At 43.5% G+C, this 20,702-nt stretch overlaps 1 protein-coding gene across 3 annotated transcripts in view; it reads right to left on the reverse strand.

Annotated features, from left to right (window-relative positions):
* Nucleotides 1-7,615: 7,615 nt before the first annotated feature.
* The window catches only part of AJAP1 (adherens junctions associated protein 1), a 112,627-nt gene continuing 99,540 nt past the window's right edge, over nucleotides 7,616-20,702 (reverse strand). For all 3 annotated transcript variants that reach the window (XM_033156576.1, XM_033156573.1, XM_033156575.1), the window contains one exon: nucleotides 7,616-9,465. In XM_033156576.1, the coding sequence (XP_033012467.1) occupies nucleotides 9,444-9,465 (22 nt within the window). In that variant the 3' untranslated portion in view covers nucleotides 7,616-9,443. The remainder of the gene's footprint in view (nucleotides 9,466-20,702) is intronic.

Consider the following 20,702-nt stretch of genomic DNA (forward strand, 5'->3'; position numbering starts at 1 on the left):
GGGCATAATTTGAGAACCTTTCTTTTGTTCGAGACAAAATAGCTATTATTAAGCACTGCCCTCATCTCGACAACAAAAGTTGTATTCAATTCAGCTGTTTCTAGAGCCCTGGCAACGCATTCCCAAGGGATACTCACCTTGTCACTTTCACTCAGTTGACAGGAAGAAACGTTCCTGGTTCCTTGGGATTTTCAGAACTGCCAATTTTAGCCCTTTTAAACATTAAGTGTATATGCATATTTAAAATAAAAAATAAACTACACTACTGTCTATTTGAATGTACCACTGCTGTCTTATTTTACTGTGTTGGTGTGACAATATTATTTGGAGGGTTTTTTCCCCTTGTCCCTCTCTCAGATCTTACCACTTCATTAGCCACCCTGGGAACATACTTTCCTTTTCTTTTTTTCTTTTTCTGTACAAAGTGACAGGTAGAAATTAGGTAAACAAACCATTTATTGGAATCTTTCCTTTAGTGCCCATCAGAACTCTGTGTTCTCAGCTGCCTTCTGTAGTACAGAAAGAGGTGGAAAAGTGCACCAGAAACTACATTCAGAGATGAAACGATGAGTGCCCTTTTCAAATATCTAAAGGGCTATCAAACAAATGATGGAATAAATGCGTTGCTCCAGATGGTAGGGTACGAGGCAATTGCTTCTATTCTTTTGGTGGGGGAGAGAGAGATTTAGTAAAACATTTTGGCAAACTTCCTAACAGCATGAGCAGAGTCTGGAAGGCCACTGCAATGGACGGTCCTTGAGTCAGTCTTAGAAACCAATCAGAGCTCCATGGAGTATCATCCAATCAGGAGACAGAATGGAGACTAGAAAGTCAAAATTTGGAACTTTGACATTGTTGGATAGGGATCAGTTTAGAGCCTGATTGGGGCTGAATTAGGAGTTAGCTGGACAGGGCAATGCAGATCCCCCCCCCCCCTTTAAGGAGAAAGTGTATAAAAGAATCATGGAATTGTAAAGCTGGATGGAATCCCAAAGGTCATGTAGACCAACCCTTTGCCATGCAGAAATCACAACTAAAGAATCTCTTACAGATGGGCCCCCCAACCTCAGTGGTGAAGCTGCATGCTCTGCTACTGGGGGCAGAGAGCAGACAGGGGCATGGCTGGTGCCCCCGGGGTGCATGGCAAGTGCCCGGGGGTGTGGCACGCATTCCAAGGGCATGGTATGTCACATGCGAGGGTGTGGCACGCCGGCCGCAGGGGCGTGGTGCACGTTCTGGGGGTGTGATGCACCACCTGTGGGGGCGTGGCGCCTGGGGGCACAGGGGTGTGCAACACGTGTCTGGGGGGCCGCCGCGCTGGCACCCTACCAGAATAGTGGTGCAAGGGGGGGCCGTCCGCTCCTTCCGTTCCCCTGTTCCTCTGCCAGTACCCAACCTCTGTCTTAAAACCTCAGATGGAAGAGTCCAATTCACTGTCCAAAGCTGTCCGCTCCTTTCTTGATATTTAAATCAATTTGTTCAGGCCCTACTACCCTATGGAGAAAACAAGCTTGCTCCATCTTCTGTGTGATAGCCTTTCACCAGGTTAAACATACCCAACTCCCTCCCATTTGATGGCTCCAATTGGTTTTCAGACCCACATGGAGGATTTAAAAAGTGTTTGTGGGCAGGGAGTAGTTGGTTTGCTTTATTATGTCTTTTGTGTTCTCATTCTATATTTTTATGTTGTGAAAGCACCCAAATCCCATCCATCTCCTCATTCCAATTGTTACCGAGGGAGGTTGTCACAGTCACCTATGACTGATGTCATAGCAGCGGGTATCTGGCGACAAGATGGAGTTGGGCTAGATTATATCTGGGGTCCCTTGCAACTCTGTTATTGTATGATTCTCTTAGCCCAGCTGGAAATAGGGATAGGGGAGAAATTTAATTCCTCTGGTGAATTGGAGTCAGTTAAAGCCAAATCTATCAAACTCGCACATTCTGAAACAACACACCAACAGAAACACACAAAATTTGCACTGGCCTGAATTTTGCAATGCAGCTCTCCAGCTAGTGAATGTATATCAGGAAAGTGTTCATAAAAAGGAACTATATTAGTGAAAACTGCATATAATATAATGCATAGCATGCAGGAAGCCGTTAGAGAACAAATATTAGGGAAAACGTCTTGCAAAATGAGTACATTAGTTGAAACACTCCCCTTAAAGAGCTACAGTTCCCTGAACAATTAAACCAGGTAACTCTGGGAGTGGTATATTTCTGAGAGGAACTGGGGTGGTGGTCCTACTAACAACTATCAGCACCCTTAACAAACCACAACTCCTAGATTTGGGGTGGAAAGCCATGATTGTGTATGGTAGGCACTTTCAATGTATGGTGTGAATGTGGCCTTCGAAACACTCGCCGGATACCTCAAAAGTAATGTATGCACAACAGAGAAAAACAAATCCCTGCCTCTGAACCATGAGAATTTCACCAAAGTTTTATCTCTCTAATTTTCAAATGCAATTCCTTTTTGCATTAATTGATGGAGAACAATTACAAAAAAGTAGGGAAATTTGGGAACAGAAAGGGATCGTCTCCAGACCCTTACACTCTCTCCCTCAGCCCCCTGCAAGATGACTTTCCCCCCTCCTCATAGCTCATCTGAACCGCTGAATCTTTGGACATGGACCAACTGAGACTCTAGGATTGCTTCACTACTCTCCCTTTTTACATCAGTGCAGCTGGTTGGAAATCAGAAAGCTTTTTCTTTTTTTTTCTTTTTTTGAATGGCTCTGATTGTGCAAATACTGGCAATGCTCCCCTTTCTGGTGCAATCTAAATTTAGGAGTTCCTTTTTGTGTGTGTAAAATTAGAAAATGCCTGTCGGGTAGCTTTTCCTTTTGGCAAGACTCTTGCGCCAAGCCAGGTATTTGTGGCGAGAGCAGCTGGACCCAAATCAAGACATCAAGTTTGGATGGTTTGCAACTCAGGTTCCCAAAGTGAGTTACACAAATTGGCAACTAAGGGCTTTGTCTGAAAGTACAGAGGAGCTGAACAACCAATCCAATCTCATTTTAGACTAGCTGGCACTCAATCATAGGTCTGTTCCATTTTGGGGGTGGGGGGGTTGCTTGGTTTTAAAGAACTCATTTGCATTGGATGCATTTTTACACACGCTCGATGTAAAATGGGCACTTCTAAAATGGAAAATGTGCACTTTGCAATGCTTTTTAAAACTTTCATCTGTAAAATATGCATCTCTTCCTATACACATAAAAATGTAATGCTGTCGTCATGCAGCCTCCTTTGGAGGTTTTGTAGGGCTGCATCACGATGGATATGCATGAAGAAATAGGGTTGGGAAGGTGAAAAATGAGCTAAGTAGTTACATGGGGTTGTAAGGGGAAGTCCTAGGGTGTTAATGTGGGAATAGTGGTTGGTTGGTTTGCTGGTTGGTTGGTGAATGTAGCAAGAAGGGGTGCAGCCCCTAGTTGCAGTGCTTTTTTTCCTGAGTGGATGCAGGGGTATGCATACCTCTAAACATTTTGTTAATCTTTGTACTTTTGTCCATTCGCTGTATTTATTTTTCCTGATTTGAACTATAAAATGGTGATTTTCTTGAGTCAAAATGAGAATACCCCTAAACTTTATTGATTGATTGATTGATTGATTGATTGGGGGGGCACTGCCTAGTTGTATGCATAATTGTGTAAAGCAGTATTTCTGCATACACATTTTGCATTCACCTTTGCCAAATTGGGAGAGCTGCATAATCTGACTGCCGGTTGCATTATAAAATGCACAGAATTTGGAAGGGGATGTCAAATTGGGTCAGTCTTCTGTAAGAAGGAGACCAAATGAATCCCTCTTCTAATTGCATCAGTTAGCTGGAAGCCTGTTTTTCATAGGCCACAACAGAAGATCAGATTCAAGTGGGACTGCCCTGACATCTAGAAGCTGGGGGCAGGGGATGTGTTTGGAGCAATTTCAAGAATAACAAAACTAAATGTTTCAGCATTTCCATGACTCGCTTTATTGAATTTATTCAATGTTCTGAAAAAATCCAACAGACATTAATTTCCCTTCTCTTCTTAGCAGCTCAAACAACTGCAGCAAAGTTTTGGAATGATTCTAATTTTTCAGACTGGTTCTGAAAGGTCTGGCTTTATTTGAAAAAACCGAACCATAAGTTAAGGGTACAAACTGATCAGAGAAAAAGAGAACCATATGCGGCAATTTGGCACTCACTTATTTAATACGTTAACTCAAAAGAACACAAAAGAACAGTTCAGGCCCAACACAAATCTGTCTGGTTATTTTAGATATTTCTTGTGCACTTGTGTTTGCTTGTTTGTTTTCATTTCCCCCTCTAATTTCTTTCATGCTCTTTAATGAAACCACATATAACCACAGAGTTTGGAATATGTTTGTCTTGTCTTCTCTTGCTTTGCAAAATGGGTCTGCAGTTTCTGCCTGCATCAGTCTCAGGAAGTGGCAGTGGAGTGGTTAAATGCAGCAGTGGCAGCAGTAAGGGAGGAGAAGTATTGTCCCTGCTGCAGTCATTCACCCTACTGCCACTTCCAGATCCCGATGCAAGCTGATCCAATCCAACCTTTAACTACTGTCTGCACCCATCTCTGTTTGCTTCCTTCTTCCTCTGTTCTGCCTTTGTCTCCTCCCCACTGCCACTTCCCCATGGATCGTGGCAGCTGAGGGACCTGGTTTGTTGCTCTGTATGTTCTCCCTAGACAGCATCTTAAAAAGCAGAGACATCACCTTGCCAACAAAGGTCCGTATAGTTAAAGCTATGGTTTTCCCAGTAGTAATGTATGGAAGTGAGAGCTGGACCATAAAGAAGACTGATTGCCAAAGAATTGATGGTTTTGAATTAAGGTGCTGGAGGAGACTCTTGAGAGTCCCATGGACTGCAAAAAGATCAAACGTATCCATCCTTAAAGAAATCAGCCCTGAGTGCTCACTGGAAGGACAGATCCTGAAGTTGAGGCTCCTGTACTTTGGCCACCTCATGAGAAGAGAAGACTCCCTAGAAAAGACCCTGATGTTGGGAAAGATGGAGGGCACAAGGAGAAGGGGACCACAGAGGATGAGATGGTTGGACAGTGTTTTCAAAGCGACTAGCATGAGTTTGGACAAACTGCGGGAGGCAATGAAAGATAGGCGTGCCTGGCGTGCTCTGGTCCATGGGGTCACGAAGAGTCGGACACGACTGAACGACTGAACAACAACAACAACAACAATGTTCTCCCTTCTCACCACGATCTCCAGGCTTGCCAACATTATGCACTACAAAGTTGTCTGCAAACATGACATGAGTGCTGGCAACATTAACCGCATGGAATGGGAATCCTTTGCAGATGAATGTCGTGCCTGGAGGCAATTTTTTTTAAAAAAATAAATCCTTCCAGTAAAACCTTAGAGACCAACTAAGTTTGTCATTGATATGAGCTTTCATGTGTATGCACACTTCAGTCAGCTTGTGTATCTGAGGTATTGGGGGGATTTGGGGGTCTGAAAGAGCCCCCTTTGAAGGAGACCAGGGGTACTCTTAAAAATCTCTTGGCTCACACAAGCTCCGTTTTGAGACATAAGAGACACAGAAGAGGCTCCTTTGCAGAGACACCTGGGTTCAGAGAAGATGAGAATGGCATTTGGGAGTGTACTTCTGAAGAGTAAATTTGTGGGAGTCTGGCCAACCCAGCTTACCACAAGGACAACTCACCCTTATGTAGGCTTGTTATCTATGTAAACATAAATCTCAGACTACAATTCTACCTTTTAGTATGTAGGCTTGTATCTATGTAGTGAGGGGCCCTCGAAGGGATGCCATGTCAAGGTGCAAATTGGACTTCACAGGGAATTGTATCCAATGAGTGTTTTGCCAGCTACCCTCTGCAAATGTCTGGAGCTTTTGATTGGATTTTATATGAATCCTTTGTCTGTAAACCCTATGAAAAGTTCCCTGTGGACAACACCTGGTGTTCAATCTTTGCAGAGCAATCCCACTGAAACACTTCTCCTGCAGTAAAATAAACTTTGGACTCTTCCTTCAACCCGATTCACGAGTAGTTAATGGTACTAGTGTGAATAGCAGATTTTCTCCTGCTTCATATCCACAGCGGTGACCAGAACAGGAGTGATTGCTGGGAGCAGCACAGAGGGAAGAAATGCCAAGGTGTGATAGTATGCATTAATGTATAGAGAAAGGGTCTTCTGGGTGTTTGCAAAAGACCAGAAGTCATGGAGGCCAGAGAGGACTATTCTTTGGTGGCAATGTCCTACAACCTTCACCAGCCTGTTACCTTCCCGATGTTTTGGACTACAACTCCCATGAGCCCCAGGAAGGCAGGAGTACATGTTTTGCATGCAGAAGGTCCCAGGTCTAATCCCTGGCATTTCCTGTATTTTAGAGTGCAGGAAAAACCTCCACCCAAGGTCCTGGAAATCCACTGACAATCAGAAGCAGTTTTAGAAAGAAAGAAAGAAAGAAAGAAAGAAAGAAAGAAAGAAAGAAAGAAAGAAAGAAAGAACCTCATTGATTTCTGAACACACACAAAAATGTAAATTGCTCATTCATTTCATTTTTAAGTGCCCACCCACTGTTCATTTCTATTGGTACACAAATCGAAACAATCTGGAGCAACCTGGGCAGGTCACAATGAGGTCACAGGGGATGAGAAAGACAGGTATAAAATGAGGTCTACAAATCAAAGGCTCTTCTGGTCCATCTATCTGGCATTTGGCACATCTGATCCTTTGAAAGGGTAACAGAAGGCCTGGGAATTTTATGCCTTTTGGATGGTAAATGCCAATGCTGTAAACATCAGAAGTCTTAAAACAAACATAAATGGGAGGGGAATGAAATGAATGGAATTCAAAGAAATGAAAAACAAAATTTAGTTCAGGCAAAGGTATTGCTAGGTACTTAAAGGATTCAGGGCACTGGCTCATCAAAACACAAATACACATAAAATTTGCATATGCTAATTTATATGTATAGATGCAAATGCAGGTTTCTGAGCAAATTAAGGTGATGGATGGCTGAGTGCTTACGAACATGCTCTTTGCCACTCAGCATACCTCCTGTCAAATACTACTCACATCCAAGGATTTTTTCCCCCCAATAAAAGCAGCTTTTTAAAAGGGTCAGGATATCTGTGGCCCAGTGCAAAAGGCTTGGGCCACTTCCTAATCATGTTCATGAGTTTAAGAATGAAAGTAGAGAACCTCAGCATTTTTCCTTGGCTTTCGTGTACTGCTCTTGGTAGTAGTGTATGATTTGGTCAGATCAGTCTGTGTTCTGACTCAGAGCAATTCTTCGTCCACGGGTTTCCTGTTTTACGGTTGTGTAGACTTTTCATCGTACTGTAGTCTCATTCTGAAGATCGAGTGGTGCCCATGGAAATTTTCCCTCCTACATAACTCTTACAGGAGTCTTCTTCTTAATTTTGTATTTATTGTTTATTACTTATGGAAAAGTGGTTCCCACCTTTCTGCAAAGCTGCTCAAGGCAGCTTACAAAAATTAAAATCAACAATACAATCAATAATAAACTACTGTATCTTAGAAACATTTTTAATAAAAAAAGAAAGAAACCCAGTAACAGCAGCCCAATAAAACAGTTTCAGCAGGAGTTTTTTTTTTAAAAAAAAAAGGAAAAAAGAAATAACACAGTGTTAAAAACACAGGGGAGGACACAAGGTGGACCTTATCTGGTGCCTAAGAGAGAGTGATGATGGCTCCAAGTGATAACTTGCCTAGGAGGGTTATTCCACAATCACAGAGCCACCATACAAAAAGACCCTCTCTCAGGTAAGTGAGCCACTTAACCTCTGTAGGACAAGGAGATCCTTATTTGATTATCTGAGCTGGTAGGCAGGTTCAAGTGGAAGGAGAAGACCTTCACCTATCCCAGCCCACCAAAAACAACTAGAGGCTTTGGAAGTCAACACAAGGACTTTGAATTGTCCTCAGAAACAAAAACCAGCAAACTGGTGAGGTAAGCACCCATCATGTTCTGGTCCAGTTGATGTTCTCAAACACCTTTCAAAGCCCCTCCTCCCCCATACAACACATTGGCTTATTTTCCTTTGCTTTTGGTCACCTGGCATACACTAGCCTTTCTCCACGAAGTTCTGGATGTGCAGATAGTCATGTAGTTTTCGAGCATCTTTTCCCACACTGGCTTGTCTGCCATGGATCTCTTGTGTGTTGACAGAAGGTTCTGAAGCAAGTGCAAAGACTTCACACATCAGATCTATTGGCCATTACCATTGCCTTCAGTGAACTTGAGGGGCTGTTCCTGAACCTGACCCTCATGCTCTCCTGTGGATGTGCATTGCAGGGGAAGATTTCTGTCTTTCAAGAATGTGGCGCCATCATTGTTGACCTTCTCATCAAGGGATCCTCAATAAGATTTAAAGGAACCCCAGGGAACACAGTCTGACAACCCTAACCATGTCTACTCAGAAGTACATCTCAGTAAAATCAATGTGACTTACTCCCTGTTAAGAATTTTTAGCGTTGCTTCCTGAAACCCATAGGCATGGAGAAATGTCATAGCCTGAATTGGTTCTTTCTGCACACCGAAACTCTCTGTGTTCACACCGGATCCACTGAGCTTCTTTTGTGAAATTCTAAGAGCTGTAATCAACATGGATTATTCAGAGAACGCTCAATTGCCTTTTCCCAACCCCAGGATTGTTGTTGTTGTTGTTAAATTAGTTCTCTTTGTAGAAATGGGCTTTGAAATGCAGGTGTCAGCATGTATGTTTGTGAAAACTAAATTTCTGAAGTAGAAAACATCCATTTATTTAAGTTCATATATACTAAGCGTGTCAAACGGAATCATATTTATAACCCACAACACCCATTTCTTTGATGGTATTATTTTTTTTATAGAAAAAAACAACAACCCAGAACATTTAAGTTTTTTTCCCCAAAAAATTTGCTACAGTACAAAAAGTGTTTGTGTTTATATATATATATATATATATATATATATATATTATATGTATAGTAACCAGAAATACTGACTTTATTAGAAGAGATATTCCCCACCCTTGCTTTCACTTTATATATATATATATATATTCTTTTTGACATGTATTCTGCTCTGCGTCACCTTCTGAAGACGTTTTCCCCAGGCAAATCATGGCACATTATGGTATTATTGGCACAGGTTCAAAAATAGAGTCACAGTCCACACATGTCCCAGACTGAAGCCATGGCTCTGTTTGGCTGGCTTCCATCTTCTTTCTTCCATCTTTGCTTGCAAGTTTATTCTCTCCCCACCCCAGACCCCACCCACAACCATCTTCTCCCATGAAAAATAATGCACTCCTCGAAAATTCAATCACTTGTAGGGGCAAATCCCTTTTTTATTATATAAAAATATATTTGGCTGTTCTTTGAGTCTTCCATCAGTAAACACAAATGGTAGGTATAGGTAACCCATTCCTTTTGTTTTTTTGTTTTTACAGGTTCACCAATGGAATCCTGTTAAGGACAAAAAGAAAATATTAAAATTAGCAGCATCCCACAATGATCTACAGTTGTTGTTTTTTTTTATAGTATTAGCCATGCATTGATTTTCAGTGGCTATCACCTTCCTTATAACTCATTTTCGCCTTTAATTAAATTGACCAAATTTAGAGAAAATCAACAAAAACTCAAATAAAACAGTAGCCATGCGCACAAGGACCCTCCACAGACCAAATATACAATCATCCAATGTAAAATGTAATTTTATTTCCTCTTTAAATAAAAAACAGAACATGAGAGAGAGAGTCTAACCAAGACATGCTGAAATCAGATCCTTTGGAACCAAAGTTACATAAATTAATTGATTCCATGGGGTTTAAATCTGAGCATGACTTAACATTAGATCACACCCAATGAAAATAATACTTTTTCTAGCCTGGTTAAGGTAGGTAACAATATGTACAGAAGCTTGAAAAAAATACTTTTCAAATTATGGTTGTGGTTGTGTTGGTTCTGTATCACCCCTTCCTGCCACAGGAGCCCAGAGAGACTCAAAGCATGCAAAAAAAAAAAAAAAAAACCCTATAGCAGCAGATGGAAATATTGGACTGTTTGGGACCCTTCACACAAATCTCGAAAGCCTGGACAAACAAACACATCTCTGATTGACGATGAAAAACTGTTACTGCGGAATGGGAGTTCCACAATTGGTGCACTGCCACCAAGAAGACCCCCGTTTAAAACATAAGAACTTATTTAAAGGCCCCCATTGAAAACGTGAGAGCCTCCTGGATCAGGCCACTATCCCATCTACTCCAGCTTCATGTTTTCACAGTGGCCAACAAGATGCCTCTTCTGGGAAACCCTCAGGCAAGAGCTGAGCACAAGAGCACTCTCTCTCCCTTCCTGTGGAGGCAGAGCATAGCCATCATGAGCCAATTCCTGGGAGCCGAGTTCCCTTTCCCCCACAAATAAAATATTTGAGAGGGCCAGGCATCCCCAAAGTTGATGGGCTGCGTCTTGTGGTCGATTATGCAGGATGGGGCTTACCTGCCCCTTCCCCAATATATTATTCAAGTTGGCACCCCTGGCTAGTTGCCTTTCATAGCCCTCTCCTCTTCAAGAGTTTATCTAATCCTCGTTTAGAGCCATCTGAGTTGCTGACCATCATTGCCTCGTGCAGGAGGTTAGTTCCACAGTTTATCTATGTGCTGTGTGAAGAAGGACTTTCTTTTCTCGGCCCTGCATCTTCCCACATTCAACTTCTTTGGATGCCATGAGTTCTGATGCTATGTGAGAGGGGCAAATTTTCGCCGTGACCCGCTTTCTCCATGCCTTGCATAATTTTATAATCTCCCATTGCATCACCTCTTACTTGCCTTCTCTCTGATTTAAGAAACCTCAAAATGCTGCAGCCTTTCTTCACAGGGAAGTCGCTCCACAATACATGTCGCCATGTGACCCACCCTCAGCAACAGACACACACCCCCAACTCCCCTGTATCACCTTCTCTCTTTGTAAGGTGACCGCCCTGAGTTGGGTTTCTGTGGGGTACATCTAACATTCCCTTTCTTCCTGTCCCCCCACAGATACTATACATCTGAATATTTCCCAGATCTAATGTAGCCATTCAAGAGGCATGTGGTGTAAGGCAATGATCTATTAGGGAAGAAATAATAAATATAGGTCTTTATGATCACATAGTGGACAGAAGCATATGATTTAAGTTTTGAGTTATCCTATTTGTTACTTTGTCTCATGTGGCTAATAAAAATGCAGACCCGATTCTATTGAAAACAACCCTGTTGCCATCCAAACTCTCTCCATCTCCAGCTTTAACTCCCACTCCAGCTACCACTCACTCCCAAACTCGGCTGGCTCCTTAAACTGTCTCCCACCAGCATTCAAACTCCCTTTCAAACTCTCATTCAATCACCATTCACTTCCAATATTCCACTCTTTCTCCCCCTTGCAACCTAACACATACTTTAAGTCACATATTATACTTACCTAAACATTTACTTTAATTACACTAGGAGCTGTTCTCCTACTCGCTATGTTCACCAACCTCTCCCCTCATTTCTCCTACATTAACCCCTAGAGCTTCCACTTGCCACTCCATGCAACTACTAAGCTTCCTTTTCACCTTCCTAACCCCATTTCCACATGCAAATCTAGGACTGTGATGTGGCACTAGTAATCCTCCAGTGGGGGGCTGTGTGATGACAGCCTTGCATTTTTATGTATATGGGAAGATATACACACAATACTGTTTACATAAACACCAGAACATCACAGTGATACCCATCAATGGAACTCCAAGCAGGGTCACCACAGCAGATCTCAGGGCACAGCTTGGCATAATAATAATAATAATAATAATAATAATAATAATAATAATAATAATAATAATTTATTTATACCCCACCCATCTGGCTGGGTTTCCCCAGCCACTCTGGGCGGCTTCCAACAAATGATTAAAAATACATTAAAACACCAGTCATTAAAAACTTCCCTAAACAGGGCTGCCTTCAGATGTCTTCTAAACGTCAGATAGTTGTTTATTTCTTTGACATATGATGGGAGGGTGTTCCACAGGGCAGGCACCACTACCAAGAAGGCCCTCTGCCTGGTTCCCTGTAACTTTGCTTCTCACAGTGAGGGAACCACCAGAAGGCCCTCAGCGCTGGACCTCAGTGTCCTGGTTGAACAATGGGGGTGGAGACGCTCCTAGCAGGTATTAGGGAGCAATGTCACCAGCCCACAGTCACTTAAGTCAACCAGTTATGGCCTATCAAAAAACAAAAAATGAATAACAACTACATACAAAGACAATCCCAAAACCAATTCTCTTCCGACACACGAAAGAGCTTCCCTAGACCAAATGAGACTACATGTTCCTCAATCACTCTCCTACAAGCCATGGGATCTGAGACCACACTTTCCCTCCCCACCAACCCTGTGCTAGTACCCCACCTCCAACACAGCTAGACATCCAAATGTCCATGAGGAATAATGTTCAATTGGGACATGCATGCATTCAACCCTACAGACTTACAAGCCATCTTGCCTAGTGAATTTCCTAGACAAAATCAAGAAACCAACATTGTGATTAGAACCTCTGCCCACTGGATTTTATGCCCTAATATCTAGTTCAGACTTGATGGGCTTGTGTGGCTATCTGATGGCAAGGTGATGGGGCTGGGTTGGCTGATGCTGGGGTTAGGCAATCAAGGATTATATCATTTCTTGTTATCTGGTCACCTGGGAAAGTTCATTTTCATCTTAGGCTACCAACAAGTGATATTATATAAGCTAACTAATTTTAGTGCCGCATTGAAACTTTTGCATTTTTGACTATTGGTCATCAATTAATGAGAAGAGAACATGTGTTTGTGTGTATACATATACAACACTTGATTGCAATGAAAAACAGCAAAACCTGAAAGCTGTTTGCAAACAGAATAAAGCAATGAAATTATTAATAAAAACTGTTAAAGGCCACTGTTTAAAACATTCCAAAATACTAATTAAAATCAACTAAAATAGATTGAAAGAACATGTCAACATTCTAGGTATCTTGGTTGTCTTGCCTAAAAAAATGTTTTGAGTAGGTGCTGAAAAAAGTACGGGGAGGTGCCTGCCTGATTTTAATGAATAGAACTGCATTCTATAATTATCAAAGCAGGTAGAACATTTCAATGACATTCTCATTGATGAGGTGCTGGGGTTTTGTGTCACTTACCTTATTTTTGAGGTGGTCGAGGGGTGTTTTGTGAAGGTCCTCCCATTTGTTCCACAAACCATATCATCAGCGCTCTGCAGTTTGCACCCTCCCTGGTTTCCCACGCTCAGCCTAGGGGAAGACATCATGAGGTCACTCCTCTGGCTGGGCTTTTTTTTTCAGATCGGGAAGTGTGGGCAGTCGGGGAAGCTGCAGAGTGCTGGAGAAATGTTGACTGCGGGATGGAGGGGAAGCCCCACATACCACTTTCAGCCACCTTGGAAAGCTAAGGTAAGCTCAAAACCCCATACCCTGGTAAATTCTTCAAACAGATCTAGAGCAGCGCAAGAACAAGATGGGGCTTAGCAACATATTGGAAGACAGATTCCCAAACAGGAGTATCACAGAATCATCAAATTGTAGTATTGGAAGGGACCGCAAGGGTCATCTAGCCCAACGCCCTGCAATGCAGGAATCCTTGGCAGGTGGGCAACCATCCTCTGTTTAGAAACCTCCAATGAAGGAGAGTTCACCACTATCCGAGGCAGTCTATTCTACTGTCAAGAAGAAGAAGAAGAAGAGTTTGGATTTGATATCCCGCTTTTCACTACCCGAAGGAGTCTCAAAGCGGCTAACATTCTCCTTTCCCTTCCTCCCCCACAACAAACACTCTGTGAGGTGAGTGGGGCTGAGAGACTTCAAAGAAGTGTGACTAGCCCAAGGTCACCCAGCAGCTGCATGTGGAGGAGCGGAGACACGAACCCGGTTCCCCAGATTACGAGACTACCGCTCTTAACCACTACACCACACTGGCTCTCTCAAACTGCTCTTACCATCTAAAAGTTCTTCCTAATGTTTAGTTGGAATCTTTTTTCTTGCAATTTGAATCCATTGGTTCGGGACCTACCCTCAGCAGCAGCAGAAAGCAAACTTGTTCCATCTTCCATGTGGCAGCCTTATAGATATTTGAAGATGGTCATCATATCACCTCTCAGTCTTCTCTTCCCCAGCCTAAACATACTCAACTCCCTCAACCATTCCCCAAAAGGCTTCATTTCCACAGCTCTTTAACATCTTGGTGCCTCTGGTTTAATTATTGCTTTGGTTTGAGTTGAGGTGTCAGCCTGGAAAGTATCTGTGGATCCCTTCCAAATCTGTGATCCTGCATATGTGGGGCCTAGTATCTGGCAGGAGAAACCTGCTGAGCCAACCCAATCAGTACCTTTGTTGTGGTAATGACTTTGGCTGGCCAGTTAAGTCCTGCCACTTACATGTCCAAAGAGGTTTCCATAGAGACACATGAGTGAGCCTTTTCCCATCTCACCTGGCTGGATGCCACATTATCTGGGGGCGCTCAGGTTGTATACATGTATACTGATTGTATACACGAGTAAGTAAAACTATATATATATATATATATATATATATATATATATATATATATATATATATATATATATTCACAGCCTCCTCTGACTTTCATTCCAAGGAAACCAAACCCTGGGGAAAGGGCTGGCATTTCTGGAGTCTCTTTCCACTTGGGGATTGGGATGTGTGCAGCATTATGATGGACAGGAAAAACAGAAGCTATACTCACTGAAGAGGTTGAGGCATAAAATGCATCTTGGCGGTTCTAGGTGTTTAAAGAAGGAAGGAGGGCAACATTTAAAATATGACATCCCTGCTTATTTGCACTGTGGCTTGGATGGGAAAAGGAGAGAGAGAAGGGGGAAGCACTGTGAACATTTTATAAATAGGGAAGAAGGGGCAGGAGGAAAAATAACAAATGCTGTCACCTTGCAGTGATGCAGAATTTAGATAGACAGGGGACTTACCATCGATGCATCAGGTCCTCCTGCTGTGAGAACAGGAGGTTGGACTAGATAATAAAGTAAGAAGAGCCTGCTAGATCTGGCCAGTGACCCATCTAGTCCAGCATCCTGTTCTCACAGTGGCCAGCCAGATGCACCAATAGGAAGTCTGAAAGCAGGACATGAGAATTATTATTATTATTATTATTATTATTATTATTATTATTATTATTATTAGACCGCTCATTCAGCTGGGTTTCACCAGCCACTCGGGGCAGCTCCCAAGAGATTAAAAACAAAACATCAAATATTAAACTTCCCTAAACAGGACTGCCTTCAGATGTCTTCTAAAAGTCAGATAGTTGTTTATTTCCTTGACATCTGATGGGAGGGTGTTCCACAGAGCAGGCGCCACCACCGAGAAGGCCCTCTGCCTGGTTCCTTGTAACCTCACTTCTCACAATGAGGGAACCGCCAGAAGGCCCTCGGAACTGGACCTCAGTGTCTGGGCTGAACGATGGGGGTGGAGACGTTCCTTCAGGCCAAGGCCGTTTAGGGCTTTAAAAGTCAGCACCAACACTTTGAATTGTAGCCTTCTCCCCTGCAGTGGTAGCCTTCTCCCCTGCAGTGGGGATTGTAGCCTTCTCCCCTGCAGTGGTTTCCTGCATCTCACATTCAGATGCATGACTTCCTATGAACGTGGAAAAAAAAAGCATAGCCACCTTTGCTAGTAGCCACCAATAGCCTTACCCTCCGTGGATCTCTCAAATCCTCTTTTAAAGCCATCCCTGCCTCCCGTGGGAGTAAGTGCCATGGTTTAACTATGTGCTGCATGAAGAATCATAGAACCATAGGATTGCAGAATCGTAAGGGGTCTCAAGGAACTAGTCCAACCCTCTGCAATACAGGAACCACAGCTAAAGAATCCCTGACACATGGCCACCCAACCTCAGCTTAAAAACCTCCAGTGAAGGAGAGTCCACCACCTTTCAAGGCCATCCATTCCACCATTGCTCCCGTTATCACCAGGTTGGGCCCTGTTTTCCTTTGAGGACTTCATTTGACGTGCCCTGAATCTTCCAACAGATGGCCTGATCCAGCAAGGCTAACTGCTTATGTTCTTATTGATGCAACTTAATGACATTACGTTATTATTTGACTCAGCTGAAAACTACAGTGATGGAGCTGCTCTGAAAGCTCAGCTTGTAGTGTTGTATTTGCGGTCAGGGCTGGCCCACCCATGAGGCAAGTTGAGGCAGTGGCCTCAGGGCAGCAAGCTCTGGACAGCTGGGAGGGACAGGAGATCCAGCCTCCAAGGAGAGCACCACTCGCTGCCTCCTGTGCTTGACAGCCACAGGCACCTCATCCACTGCACATCCATGCAGCACCAGGTGGCAGGGGATGCATGGCAGCAGAGGGCATGTACAGTAGTGGTGGTTACAGAAACAAGGGCAGCATTTTCTCTTTTGCTTCTAGCAACAAAATGTCCTGGGCATCCCTGTCTGCAGTGACCTCTTGCAATGCGCCAGTAAGCATCCTTTGACTCAAAATGTCCAAAGCATGAACCAGCCCTCATTAATGCGACCTCCTCACCAGAGGAAGGGAAGCAGCAGCACATGGCCCCGATCCTGTTCTGAGGTGTTCACCTCTCCTCCTCCTGACCACTTAGCCCACAAGTGTGCAATCTGGGTGCGGGTGAGAGAGAGAGAGGAGAGGTCTTTAGTATCACTACACATTTAATTTAGATTAAAGGATGCGTTAGCAAAACCGTAAATCATCATTAGAGTTACATCTATTGAGGATTAGCCGACATGCAGGAGATAAGTACCCTGTATTGCAGCTAAACTTTAATTACATTTAAAGTTAATTGCTGTTTGTGCAGTGGCTAGCAGGCTAGACTCAAAAGAGGCACACCCCTCTCTCCACACTGCCATTCATATCTCTTTTGTGAGTGGCAGGTTTAGAAAGAGCTCTGTTTATGGTTCTGCTGGAGGTCCTTTTCTCACAACCCACTTCGTGCCCTTTAATGAGAGCCAATAGGGTGTAGTGGTTAGGACCTGGGAGATCAAGGTCTGAAACCTCTCAGCCTAACCTACCTCATAGGGTTGTTGTGGGAAATAAATGAGGAGGGGGGAGGACCATGTATCCATCACATTGAGCTCCTGGGGGGGGGGAGGTGGGATAGAAATGCAACAATTAAATAAATAAACCAGGGAGCGATGACCTTGCCAGGCTACCAACCATAAAGCAAACATACAACAGGAAGCCAGACCCTGGAGCTAAAATGATTTAGAGAGAAGTGGATGAAGCAAAATTGTGCATTTCTCCATCTCAGCCTTTGCCATTCTGGTGGCCTCCAGATCTTCTGTGCTACAACCCCTTGGCTGAAAGGAGTTATAGTCTGGAACCTTGGGGGGGGGGGAGCAAAGGCTAGCCGATTGAAGCATATTTCATATATGACCAGAAAAGGCACTACAATAGACTTGTAGCTTGAAATCATGGAGAAGGGATGGATGGGTGAAAGGTCCCACAGATTGTCTCCAGGCTCACCTCTTATCCCCACCTCCATGCTAGTTCATCTCTCAGGATCTGATGGATTCCATCCTATCCCCATCCCCTTCAGAATAAAGATACATCATCAAGATGAAAACTCTAAGAACAAATGGCAACCACAAACTACTGGGATGGACACTGCTACCAGCAAGTTGAGGGGGGGGTGCTCCCCAACATTGAAAACAACTGAAAAGCTCCAGACTTGGGGAGGAGGGGTGTCTGAAGGAATTATAGAACCATAGAATTGTAGCACTGGAAGGGATCTCCAAGGATCCTCCAGTCCAACCTCCTGAAACGCAGGAATCACAACTAAATAATTTCTGACGGATGACCATCCAAACTCTGTTGAAAAGCCTCCAATGAAGGAGAGTCAACCAACTTCTGAGGGAATCTGTTCCACTGTTGAACAGCTCTTACCCCCAAAAGTCCTTCCTAATGTTTATCTGGAATCTCCTTTCTTATCATTTGAATCTGTTGGTTCAGGTCCCATCCTTTGGAACAGCGGAAAACAAGCCACCCCTGCTCCAGTGTGGACTCCCTTCCTACCTCACGTTGAGTTTCCAGTTCTCCAAATCATGCGGTGATCTGAAATCTTAATTAACAGCCTTCTTCCTGATACTTAATCTCTGGCCCCACCACCAGTGCAACACACTTCTCTGACTGCCCCCTGAGATGAGATGAGCTACTTTACGGGGACTTCTTAGCGCGTAACACTAATACTAAAAAAGGCTTTTGTTGGCATCAGGCAGAATCAGGCCAGGACAGCGGGTACCTCCAGCTTGCACAGTACAGTAACAAAGCTTGATGCTGCAGCTTATATCACTGTGCAATGCCAAATCGGAACCCCCTTGGAATATTCCCTGCCGCAAGCTGTACTGCACACACACACACACACACACACACACATGTAACAATTTGATCTTAGCTGAACCACCAGATCTGGTTTCTCAGCACTGTGCAGACACAAATAAGCGCTGCAGAGTGAAGCTACGGAGACAGAGACGTGTCAGTAGCAACTTGTATATTTATTACACTCTTAACAGCTTTTCTCCATGGCCTCAATTTGCAAACTAGGTCACTCCTTGATGTGGAATCTTCTGTGACCTCAATTTGGTGCCTTCTTAGTCAAAGGAAGAGGAGCAGGAGTCCCTGGGATAGCAGCCAAGCAGATATTCACAACTGGAGGCCCAAAGGACTTATGTGGGCTCTTTTATGCTTCTTGAGGATTTTTTTTTAATCACCTCTTCTCATCCAAATTACGGTTCTCAGGGATCACCTCCTCCCATAAGCACCTCTCTGTGTTTCCTTAGAAAGTGAAATGAGGTCTTTTTGTATGCTTCTTTGTCTGTCTCTTATTTCTTGGGGGCACGTACAGCCCATCTTTCCGGTTGAAAATTAAAACACCCAAGGCAGAGAAAACGGGTGGTAAAGTGGAGGGGGGGAGGTGCGTTGCTCTGGGACTTATTTCAGAGCAGGAATGATGATGTCATCGGCTGGGGAAAGAGAATGGGGGGGCGGAATCAAAGGCTGGAAACATCTTCCCTTTCCTTTGATGTGGTTCCTGCTTCATGCTGATAGTTGAAATGGTTGCATTTTTTGGGCAGGGTTGCTAGCATTCCTAATGAAAAGCTCTTGGTTGCCTTTCAGCTCACACTGAAACCTCAGTATGTTTTCTTGGAATTATGCTTGGTCCAGTGCATCGCTGAGAATGCAAAATGTCAGCCGAAGAAGAAGAAGAAGAAGAAGAAGAAGAAGAAGAAGAAGAAGAAGAAGAAGAAGAAACTTATGCAAAAGGAAATAGGTAATGCAACTATTATTTCTACTGGTGAGCTCCACCCAGAGAACCTGAATAAATTTAAGGAGTCTTTCCAATTTCTCTAGAGAATTCCAGGTTCTACATGGCTCTAATTCAGGGTTCAGGTACAAAGTTTAAATAAGAATAGAGTTAGTGCTTAATTGAACTGACTGTTTAGAGGAGGGATTTTTGGTGGGATTGAACAGCGAGCACAGAGCATGCCCATCGACTTTTGAAGGATGTAAGCAATACTCTGGGGTTGTTTTCTCTCCCCCCCCAAAAAAAAACCCTACATGGAGTAAGATTTTATAGGTCCAGAACTGTATTTGGTTTTTTGCTGTAAGATCTTGCCGATTTAGCCAGGGCTTTCTTCTCAGGTAGGATATTGGAGAGAATGTTAATAATTAACAACAGATGGACTACAGGGTTCCCACAGGGTTCAAAGTTCCAGGAGGATTTGATTGGCTGAATTGTTCTTCAGGATGCGGTGTTGATGGGCTAGTTATAATAATCTATAATAATTTACAGAATTTGTGGAGGTGCTTCTCAGGGTACAGAAGGGACTTCTGAACCAGATGCCTGCTACACACCTGTTTGTTTGTTTTTAATGTTCAGTTATGTAATGGTTTTTAGTACAAGGAAAGGGGCCTTTGGGACTTCTGCACCTTCCTGTTCAGGTGGGGCAACATTTGCTGTTGCAGCTCAGCAACAAAACATATTGTGCTGTCCCTGCTGGTAGTAGGAGAATGGCAGCTGGTTCAGCAAAAGTAAGGTCTGTTCCCCCCCCCATCCCTGCTCTGTCTTGGAGCCTTAAACCAAGCCAGCTCATTGGTTGATCTGGTGTACCTGACAGGCACCATGATGCCCTCAAAGGCCTTCTTTGATGTCCCCAGGATGAACCATCCTGCGCAGATTCCCAGCTTTCATTCTTTTCTTTTCTTTTCTTTTCTTTTCTTTTCTTAAAAAAAGGAGATTTCTAGCATTTTTTAGAACCGGCGATATGAGCCCAAATGTACAGACAGCATTTTGTGTGAGAAAATGGCCTGCTCCACCATTTCATTGTTTTACTTTGGCCCTCCACCCAAAAATATTGCCTCCCACTGGGGAAAAAAAAGAACATCTCTGGAAAAGATTCCTGCAGACACCGTAGCTGAAGATGCTTTCTGCATGCCAAACATGGCCCTCCCCCTAACAGGTGTACTGAGATAGATCTATTGATGGTCTGACTTGGTACAAGGCAGCTTTCTAGGCGCCATCCTCATCCTGAGCCTCTAACAATCTCATATTTCATCTCAGCAGCCCCCGGAATAGCTGTGTGGAGCAGCTTCAGCGAAGGCCGTTAACTTTTTATTCTCTTTTCTGTTCTAAT

Source organism: Lacerta agilis, chromosome 8 (genome assembly GCF_009819535.1).
Source record: "Lacerta agilis isolate rLacAgi1 chromosome 8, rLacAgi1.pri, whole genome shotgun sequence".
NCBI classification, from domain to species: domain Eukaryota; kingdom Metazoa; phylum Chordata; class Lepidosauria; order Squamata; family Lacertidae; genus Lacerta; species Lacerta agilis.